The sequence below is a fragment of the Papio anubis genome, chromosome X, assembly GCF_008728515.1.
Source record: "Papio anubis isolate 15944 chromosome X, Panubis1.0, whole genome shotgun sequence".
In the NCBI taxonomy this organism is placed as follows: domain Eukaryota; kingdom Metazoa; phylum Chordata; class Mammalia; order Primates; family Cercopithecidae; genus Papio; species Papio anubis.
The window spans coordinates 136,796,404-136,807,441 of record NC_044996.1 but is presented as its reverse complement, the minus strand read 5'-3'; the positions used below and the strand labels follow the sequence as shown (position 1 = coordinate 136,807,441).

Here is an 11,038-nt window from a genome sequence, read left to right as displayed (position 1 = left end):
TGTGTTTTGAAGGATTCATGAATGGAATTTCAGAAACCTGGCAAAAGACTACATTTACTTCGCTTACTCCAAATATATTCTGAATTTCATATTTACAAAATAAAGTGTTTCCAAATGAACATTTTCTTACATGTTGTTACATGTAAAATTTACATGTAAAAAGGAATCTTACATATAAAAACATGTAATCTTTTAACATGTTGTTACATGCAAAACGTTTTTACATGCATGTAAAAATCGTTTTTACATGCATGTAAAAATCGTTTTTACATGTATGTAAAAATCGTTTTTACATGTTGTTATATGTTGTTACATGTGAAAACTGCACATTAAAAAAAGGAAAGGTAGGCGAATTCATCATTCAAGTTTTTAGATGTACATATACTTACACTTCCACATAATCCATGAATATTAAACTGAATAAACAAAGCACTCTACATAATTCACCTTGCCACAGATGTGAAATAATTGTAAGCATACATAAATGTTAATAAAATACTTTCATTCAGTGCTGAGGGGAGGTATCATTGAATGGTGGACCAAAACAAACTACATGGCATTTTGATATCTGTGGAAATGACAAACCCACAAACCAGTGGCTCAGCACTGACATTAATATATCTTGCTCAGTTGCCTTAATCATTTACAGTAGTATAATTTTTTTTCAAGAACACAGACAGTAAGGTGCTCTTAATAATTTTGATACGGCCATAGAGTATATCTACTGTTTGAAGTCCTGCTTTCATTGGAATTGCCTCTTTATCCTAATGAGTAAATACAAAAGAATGCACAGTTAAGATAGCTTTTGTCTTCTTCTTGGTTTCTGAGACAGAGTCTTGCTCTGTTGCCCAGGTTGAAGTACAGTGGCACAATCTTGGCTCACTGCAACCTCCGACTCCCGGGTTCAAGCGATCCTCCTCCCTCAGTCTCCTGAGTAGCTGGAACTACAGGTGTGTGCCACCACGCCCAGGTAATTTTTATATTTTTAGTAGAGATGGGGCTTCACCATGTTGTTCAAGTTGGTCTCAAATTCCTGACCTCAAGTGATCCACCTGCCTCAGCCTCCCAAAGTGCTGGGATTACAGGCATGAGCCACCGCACCTGGCAGGCTTTGTCTTCTTTTATTAGAGAAAAATGTACTTTTCTATGCCCGTGCTTTCTACACTTTTGGAACTGATACAGATCCACAGAGGCAAAATGAAATCTAAATTATCTTTAATGTTAAAATTTAATTGACCGTGTACATAACTGTGCAATTGCTGCTTTCTCACAGAAGTGTCTAGGGTTCATTCAACAGATCATAGAAACGAGGTCTGGCATGTAACAGACAAATGACAGAGGAGCTATACTGATTTATATAACAATTATCAAAACACTGTCATGTAGTTTACTGTAGCTCAAGTTGTGCTTGTATCATATAACATAGGTTCAAGTTCTTTCTTCAGTCATCAGAATAACAGAGGTTGAAGAGACAACTGAGTAAGTGCCAACTCTTCCAAAAGCTGTTTCAAAAAAAAAATTTAAGTAACTGTGATACACATTTCTGCAAATAAAATATTCCAGTGCTTACATCAATCCTGAGTTTTTAATATTAAATATGCACTACTTACAGTCTCCGACACAATTTTATTTAAAAACATGTCTAGTTGTCAAGTTCACTGTCTTCATCAGAAAAAACTCTGTCACAAAGGTCTTCAAAGTTCTCAAGAGTCTAAAAGAAAAAGTCTAGTTCACTGACAAACCACCACTTTACATCTCGCATTTTAAACAGAGTTAATTAAATGTCAAAAGGAAACAGCTTTTAATATTCAAAGGATGCTGGCTATTCATTTCAAATAGAACAAACTATAATCAATACATGGAGCTCCAAATACCCACTTAAATTTTTTAATGCCAGATTTCAGTGACATATTTTTTTAGCAGGTCCAACAGTCATGTACTTTGCTTAAATACAATGGGTTGAAGAATATCTTAAGGTCAAGATGGAGCAAAGACAGAAAAAGACGGGCAGACTTATATCATGAAATATTATATTTTTTCAGCAGGTAGTGACCCATATATTATCAGCAAGAGTCTACGTAACATGGTTTCCACTGAAGGGATAAAATGGTCGGTGATATGACCTCATCAAGTTAGAGAAAATGTAACTATGTTTGAAATATATACTCTTTACTCAACAAATAGTTCAACAGTTCCTACTCCCTAAAATGTTGTATGTTAATGTTGAGGAAGACATAAAAAATGAATACACAATCTTCCATATTCCTGTGACATGAGCAAATGCACAAATTTAAAAAACAGGAATACAAAACTCGTGTAACTGCTATGGAAGGGCAACTCACTCAGACATGTAGCCAAAAATGGAGACTGATGTTGATTTAGTTGGCAAAAGGTTTCAATCAGTCAAAAAAAAAGATTTTAAAAGCATTGTGAGGGAAGAGCATGAGCAAAGCATGGGAGTAACAGTGAGTTCCTTCAGGGAAGGCGGTCAGCCTGGAGAAGTGGGAGGAAAGACAGACAGCGGCAAAACAAGCCTAAGAGGGGGTCATGTAAAGGGGAGTCTCTGAACATCTAAGAACTGAGACGGGGCACCACTGACAGGCTGGGAAGAGCGAAGGGTTAGGAAGCATTTTAGGAAGGGGAGGGTTGTAGGAAGGTAATATTGTCGATCAGTGAAGGATGGCTCAGAAGAGAAGAGAGAACTCAGAAAAGAGTTTAATAGTACAAGCAAGGAAGAATGAGGTCTTGAACTAGGGCAGCCGCAGTGGGAATTTAAAGAAAGAAATTAAAGGACCATTGCAGAGGTAAAACTTGTCTCATGATAACTGCATGGGAAGGATAATGGACTCAGAAGAGTCTAAGACGATAGCAAAGTTCCTACCGTAAGTGGTAACATGGAACATTAATACTGACAGGAAAACTTCTAGTTTCATGTTCCTATCAATTAATAGATGGTATCTGGGGAGCATTATAGCAACATGTTCTCTACTTGTAACTTCTATTTAAATAACTGTGTATAGATCATCCTCAAGTTGCTTGAAAATTTTATTTTCAAACTCTTTTCTCAGTTTATTTAACACATCTCAGTTAGTGTAGAGGAGTGACATATGAACATGTCTTTTCACAAGATTATTAAAAAGAATACCTGGCCTTCCAAAAAAGAATTCCATTGCTTCCTAAATTATCTACATCTACATGAAGAAGAGGTTATTGTCTGATGATAATTTGCTAACGTGCTATACGACAGCAGATAATTCACAATTCACAACGTGTTAATAATCTGCTGGCTTTCCCATTCTGTTATACATCTGAACCATCTCTTATGATTACAAATTGTCATGTAAAACAATTACTAATAATTTTGTGAGTGAATATGCCATTAAAACGCTCCTGTATTACAGCAGGAAATAAAAGAGACACTCAGTAGTTACACTTGCCTACTTCCTATTTAACTAAAACTCTTGAAACAACACAAGTAAAAAAGATATCCAGAAAGGATTTATGGACTTCCTGCCTTCCACCATAGATCTGTCATTGATGTTCTGAAAACTGAAAATAGTATCTTCATTAAAACCCATTTATGCCTAGTGTTCCATATAGGAACGCTAACCTTGTGGGAATCATGTATATCCTATTGCTCAAGGTCATTGCCAAGGTCTGATTTTTCATACACAAAAACAATTTGCAACCTCTGGCATAAATAAGTTAATGTGTTAATAAAGTGTCAATTTTATACATAAGATGTATATTTCTAGGTAAAATTTCCACTTTACCTTTTCCTGTTCTAAATAACTCCTACAAACTATTCATGAATCCTAAAAATACATTTACCAATACTATTATATCTGGAACAATACATTCAAAGTGAAAATGGTAAGTAATTTAAAATGTATAACCAAAATGTCTTTCCATACATTCAGAAACAAGCAGACTTTCTTCTATTATGCACGTGGTGTATTTTATAATGTATTATGTTACCAAATAGAACAGACCTTTAAGAATTGGTCACGTAGCAGCTTCATCTCTTTCAGCCTCTCTCTCCTAACACTTCTATATTGCTGCCACCTCTTCTGTTGTTCTTGAAATATTTTCTAGAATCCCACAACAAAATAGTGATAAAAATTGGGTAAATTTTAATACTTACAAAACACAATTCTCCATTAGCTTTAAAGGAATACTCTTTAAATCAATACTTCTGAACACTTTCTTTTAGACAACATTTAGGACCAATTTTAAACAATCGTGTTCGCCAATCACATGCTAAAAATGATGTATTAACCTTTTTCATCAGTCATTAAGTAAATAATTTTCTTACTTTCACATATTCAACACGTATGTCCTAATTTCTTGATTTCCAATGAAGAATATTTGATGAACCTTCCTACAATTTGTTGACCACAGATAGGTAAGATCTATACAGAAATTAACTAAGAAACATTCTTTCTAGGATTTTAAGCATGTATTAAATCTTGGTCATTTCAATAGGCACATAGATGAACCACCCAATAATGATGGCCTTTCTGCACCTTGACTTAATCTCCAACAACAGTGTTCTCCTCTCCTCTACGTGGCACTCACTCGCACAGTCATCCCCTGGATTTTGTCATTCCCAATGACTGCAACACCTACGTAATATTAATAATAGCAATGATAAGGAGCAACCATGGGTCAGATCACATCCTGAAAAACTTAAATAAACCCGTTACATAGAAACCTTTTGATCCTCCAACAACTCTGACGTAGGTACTCTTACCATGTCTCCTTTCGTAGATAATTTGCCCGTGGTTTCTGAGCTAGCAATGGTCAAGCTGAGATAAATAATTTTTCCACGGTTTCCGAGCTAGCACAGAGATAAATAATTTTTCCATGGTTTCCGAGCTAGCAACGGTCAAGCTGGAGTTGGATCCCAAGCAGTGTGGCTGCATAGTCCCAGCCCTTGAACCACTGTAGTCAGCTGTTTCTCCATCTTCCCAACATACAGCCACTACCTCCCTGCCATTGTAGGTCACTCACTTCAGTACTACAGCTCAGGAGTCTGTTGGGACCTGACACCCACTGAATGGAGCACTGTTTACTGCCCATTGCCCACCCCATGTGCTCAGGTAACTCAGTCCCAGCTGAAATTCCACAGCCAGTCATCTATCCTCATCCCTGCATCTATTCCCTGCCCAACTCTCCCTCTGTCAATCTTCTCGGCTAGACCCCAACCCAGGAAATTCCAACCCTACAGCTGCTCTTACACAAATACTCCAACTGGGCTCACTTCCATTTCTTCATCGTTATGATGCTGACTTCAGTTGGACCCCTAATGCTGCATGGCAATTATATTCCCCTGGTACATGAGTCCACTAACGGGCCCCCTCTCTGGGCTCATGCACTCTTCCTTCTTTGCTGAATTTCTGCATGAACAATTACTCCCTGAGACATTGATACAACAGGTTAAACATAAAGCTAAGCCTGATACCAACAATTAGTTCTTCTTCTTCTCCCTCTTCTTCTTCTTCTTCTTTCTGCTCATCTGTGATGTATTCTTCAAGGACATTCAGCAACTTCAGAGAATGTATATAATCACGTTTCTGCCTGTAACACATAATAAGTAACACGGTCAAACTTCATAGAGAGATGAAAAATTAATCCTATTCAAACCCAAACTGACTTGACATAATTTATCCTATAAAGTAGCAAGGGAGTAATAGTAGCTGAAATCTTCTTTTTGGAAAAAGGTGAAATGAGTTGCTCTCATTCTGAAAGGATTCCTTCCTTCCTGACTACTAGAGCAGCTATCTTATATTCTTTACCTGCTGAAGACAAAGGAGGGTTTACTGCACTATAAGTTTCCCAGAAACATTCATTTTCTCTAAGAGCAGTTTACTTTTCATTTCCTTTTACTGAATAACATATGGGTTCTCATAAGTAGGTTCAAGACTATCATAGCCATTCATCCCGTAAGATTTCCCAGAAGAAATGCTTCACTTAACTATTTCTCCACTTTGGCACACCAATGGTTTTGTAAAAGAAACAGTGAAAACAATTTAACTAAAAGAGATAACTTATTTACAACATAAGGTTATCCCTTTCTACATAATTGAGTATCGTTAAGGATCTACAGACTAAACATTGAGAACATTTATCTTATATGCAGCTACCATATTTCTAGAAATGGATAAACATTAATTTTACAGGAAGACTATTTTTATCTGGAAGGCAAAAAGAGGTTATCTTCATTGGCTTCTAGGTAATATCTCTTGATTCTGTTAAACTGAGGTTATAAAACTAAAGAAACTTACCTGCTTAGAGAACAATCAAGTAAAATATGTTGTTCACTAGAGATGCCAATATGTACAGGGTAGTTTTTGAAATTATTTGCACCAACGAATACAAAGAAATGATATAAATATCATTACGCGAGAAAGCCAACAGTCATACCTTTTAAGTTGTTTTTTTCTCAAAGCACTTTTACTTTTGTTCTTTGTTTTGCTGCAAGCTTTATCCATTTTCATCCTTTTTCTTTTTGCAGTAAGATCCTCTTTAATGTCAGTTAGATAGTAAATGAAAATGGATTAAAAGTTAATGTTGAAAAGTAGTTTATTTGCATATACTGACATCAATATGGGACATTATGGTTCAGCAATACAAGAAGGATATTTAAAATATAAAATTCAAAAATCATTTCAAAAAGCAAGATTTACTCACTTATTTTCTGTAAAACATTTCAGGTATTAATATACGTATTTCAATTCCAATTTGTATAACTGAAAATCACTTAATTGACGGATGATGAAAAAAAGCAAATAATTAAAAGTTTCTATTTTTTAAATGTGCAGAAAGGGTTATAAGCACAGACTTTAATTTCTACATTTACAAAATGTCCTACAATTCAAAGGAGATGTTTCCATGAAATACTGCACAACTCATTATGTAAAGCACACAAAAAAGTATCATATAATAAAACCATCCAAAGGGTAGAAATAAGTTAATACACAGTAAGAAAAGCATTTTTAAGCAATCTAGTGATTGATGCTATTAACTGTATTTTAATAAAAGAAGCCATGGCCATGAGTATGAAAATTTAGGTTTAGGTAAAGAAATACACTCAAAAACACTTTTAAAATATTTTCTTGCAGTTTTTTATATGACATTTGTGCCCATAGTGCTGTGTTTCAGAAAACTGTAATACTGCAAGGAATGCTTTCCTAAACATGATTTCACATCAGAGACCTACCATCAATTGCTAAAAACAGTTTTCAGCAATCATAAAAGATTTGTACCATAATGCAAATATTTTTTACATACAGTCTCCATCTATAACGCCCAATGTATTAGGCAGCTCACAAAACCGGCACTTTGTCACCAAGCAGAGCAAAGCTTTCCAAATATACTGCTTGTATGAATCATCGCTATCGAAGAGCTGAAAACTGAATTGAGCTTTTCAAAAATAAGAGTATTGTCTCCATCATCTTTACAGAAATTTTCTCAAACTTTTTTGAAAATATGGTCCCTATAACAGTGCAACTAATATTTCACACAGCAATATAAAGTTTATGAGTTTTTGGATCCAATTACTTGTTTCTCACTAGATAGAAAAGTTGTCCTTACTTTTGTACTACACAGTTTATTACTGGAATAATAATAGAAAATGATTTTAGAGAATTCAATTTTCTCTTGTACTTCAAAGAAAACAAAATCAGAAAGCTGTGACAATAGAATAGCTAAATTAAGAACATGAAAAACTCATATTAAAAACTCTGAGTACATATGGACAGGAAGAAGGGACCAACAGACAACTGGGCCTACTTGAGAGTGGAGGGTAGGAGGAGGGTGAGGATCAAAAACCACCCATCAGGTACTATGCTTATAACCTGGGTGACAAAATAATCTGTATACCAAAACCCTGTGACATGCAATTTATCTATATAACACACCTGCACATGCACCCCCAAAAAACCTGATATATGACTTAATCTGCGTACACTAAAAGGAACGAATAGAGCTGTTTCTCCTCCAATGTCCTCTAATATTCTCCAAACAATTAAATTTCCACGTGTATGAAAGAAAAGCCATCCACCTCGCTTCACCATTATTAGAAGCATTCTCACATTCCACATCAACAATCAAAGAGGTAAGAAAAATTTATCAAACAGATTACATTAAATACGTATGTTAAATGCTACATATGATAAGCCATTTAAGACAGTCTTGTCATCCACTGATTCATATAACTTACTGCAACAGTTGCATGATTGAAAACAATTTTCATAAACGACAGATAACTCCTAAAATATACCTGCAGTATCTTCTGGCTTCTTGGTATTAGCCCTGTAAAAAAAGTTACATCAAAATTTTAGCATAATACTACACAAAATGCCATGTTTGTTGGGAAAAGAAATGTCTTATGTGAAATGTTCTGCACAGAATAGAACAGTGATGACATGGTCCAAAGGTGACTTTTCCTAAAAGACCCTATCCGACAGGCAAAAGTGACTTAAACACTTTACCCCCTGTGCTCGTCTTTTTCAGCAAAAGGTTCTCTTTCCCCATGCTCATCAGTTACATCTTCCTCCCTTGTTTCTGTAAAAGGGTTTCTTTCCTCACATTTGTCACTGACTGGATCCTTTCCTGCATTAAAATTTAAAAGACAAACCTTTTTTAGAGGAAGACACTGTTGTGGACTTTTTTCGTGGAGAAATGTACTAGTTGTAGACTTTTTTTTTTTTTTTTTTTGCTTTTTTGCCATTTAAGGCTTTAAAGCAGAGCTGTACATGGAATCACCGGCTTCTGACCATTTTATCAAGGCACTTTTGGAAGCCCTTCGGGTTCAAGTCCCAGTAAACAACGTACTACACGTCAGACCCCTTGGATGTCATGACTGCACTCATGGAGAAGAGCTGCTCTGGGAGCATCTGTAACCCCGCTATGAGGGGAGCCTTTCATGGGAAGCCTAAGGCCCTTGAGCCTGCTTTGAAAACCTGGGGCATCTTAGCACGTGCACGATGGACTCCAAAGCCACGAAGGGGCCCGGGTCCTTGGGCTACCCCTGTGCCCCCAGCGCAGAAAGCAGACAGACCGTCCTCTTGGGTGTGCACTTTCTTCCGGGTCACCTTGGGCTCTATTTACCTGCATGCTCCTTCCCCTGGGCCGCCATAAATTGAGCCTCCAACTGGGCCTTGGCAGCCCTCCTGCCCACAGGATCCGTGGCTGGCTGTCCTGGGAAGCTACAGGTGATCCCTGAACCTGATGAGGGCAAAGGCACACTAAGGAAGCAAAGGAACCCTGGCATCGGAAAGGAAAGCCATTGGGATCACAGGTTCAAGAAGGGTGGGGCTGGCACGCCCTGGGTCTCCTGTGGGAGCAGGAGGGGACCGAAAAGATGCCAGTGTCCCCTCCTGTCCTGGCCCGTCCAGCCCGTCCAGCCCGTCCCCGGGGCTGGCTGCAGAGCTCACAGCTGCCCCTCACACCTGAACTCCACGGCGTCTGCGGGATCCTCGCCGCACCTTTGGGACAGAACTCAGCCCTACCTCTGGGTCCCCCAGCGACCCCGTGTGGCTGGGAGGGCCGCCGGGTGACACAGGATCTCCCCAGCCACCTCCAGAGTAATGTCAGGGGCTGCACTGTCACTCACCCGCCTGGATGCACAGGGGACCCCTGATGACCCCAAGTGTCCTGTCCTGACGGGAGGCTGGGCAGGAGGGCCCCACTCAGACTGTCCCCAACAACACCCTCGCCCCACCCCCACTTCCCCCCACCTTCCGCACCTCCCCCCAACACATACACAAGCCCTCCTGGGCCCTAGGGATCACCCAGGCGGCTCCAGCTCCCTCCCTGCCCTGGCCCACCCCAGCCCACCCTCAGGGCCTCACCCTGACCCAGGCCCCAGGCGACCACGCCAGGGGCATTTCCTCACAGGTCAGCGGGCGGCCCAGCGCTTCACACCCTGGTTCCCAGAGGGCCTCGTGCCTGCGTTTCCGCCTCCCCACCGCGAGCGCTTCACCTGAGGGACCCCTGATGTGGCGCCCTCAAAGAACCTGCAGACAACAGCACCACTAGGATCTCTTAGAAAACGGGTCCTCTCAGGAGGCTGAGGCAGGATGATTGCTTGACCCCGGGAGGCGGAAGTTGCAGTGAGCCCAGATCGCGCCGCTGCACTGCAGCCTGGGCGGCAAGAGCCAGACTGTCTCAAAAAACAAAAAACAAAAAAGAAAACAAGTACTCAGTTCTCGTGAGAGCTGCCGACAGCACTTCCTACGCTCCTCGCAGATTGGTCGACTCAGTGCACATGCGTGTGACAGGCCGTGTGGGGCCACGCCCCCTGCTGGCACGCCCTCCCCCTTCCCCTAAGTGACAGCAAGTGGTTGCTGTGGACTGAGGTGGGGTTGGCCCTTTGGGGCCTCTGTTCCCACATTCTTTCAGCTTCTGCTCCTGGGGAGGGACACAGGACTTGGTATGGAGGCCAAGTGGACAGGGTCTAGAACCTCGCCCTGGAGCTCTTTCCAGCCACCCCTGCCCCTTTGGCTAGAATGGCCATCATCCTATGGGTTGGGCCCAGGCTCCCTCCCATGCCCTGTGTGCTTCCAACATGCCCAGCTGCATCCTTTTCAATCAATGGATTGTGCTTTTATCGTTTTTGTTTGTTTTTGAGACTGTGTCTCACTCTATCGCCTAAGCTGGAGTGCAGCAGGGTGATCTCAGCTCACTGCAACTTCCACTTCCCGGGTTCAAGTGATTCTCCTGCCTCAGCCTCCCAAGGAGCTGGAATTACAGGAGCCCAACACCAAGCCCTGCTAATTTTTTTTTTTTGTTAGTAGAGACGAGGTTTCACCATGTTGTCCAGGCTGGTGTCGAACTCCTGACCTCAGTTGATCTGCACGCCTTGGCCTCCCAAAGTGCTAGGATTACAGGCATGAGCCACCGTGCCCTGCCCATAACCATTTTTGTTTCCTCACTACTTTTCTTTCTCATCCTCATGCCCCAGACTTGCCCACAAACCCTCATGCTCCAGACTTATCCAGACATATGCCACAACCTTCACCCACAAATTAAT

The 11,038-nt window shown here is 40.2% G+C and overlaps 1 protein-coding gene across 3 annotated transcripts; it reads right to left on the bottom strand.

The window, feature by feature from the left end:
• Positions 1 to 1,192: 1,192 nt before the first annotated feature.
• FAM9B (family with sequence similarity 9 member B) lies at positions 1,193 to 10,612 on the bottom strand. Of its 3 annotated transcripts, XM_031660576.1 has the most exons (9): positions 9,989 to 10,612; positions 9,115 to 9,231; positions 8,496 to 8,616; positions 8,285 to 8,316; positions 6,427 to 6,526; positions 5,469 to 5,580; positions 3,993 to 4,091; positions 1,611 to 1,711; positions 1,193 to 1,502 (listed from the first exon to the last, which is right to left on the bottom strand). In XM_031660576.1, exons 2-8 carry the CDS (start codon positions 9,140 to 9,142, stop codon positions 1,643 to 1,645), a joined length of 561 nt encoding a protein of 186 aa, XP_031516436.1. In that variant the 5' UTR covers positions 9,143 to 9,231; positions 9,989 to 10,612; the 3' UTR covers positions 1,193 to 1,502; positions 1,611 to 1,642. The 3 variants fall into 3 exon arrangements, with proteins under 3 accessions (XP_031516436.1, XP_031516435.1, XP_009195430.2); XM_031660575.1 differs by having other exon boundaries at positions 8,496 to 9,231; positions 9,989 to 10,118; XM_009197166.4 differs by lacking the exon at positions 9,989 to 10,612 and having other exon boundaries at positions 9,115 to 9,406.
• Positions 10,613 to 11,038: the final 426 nt, after the last annotated feature.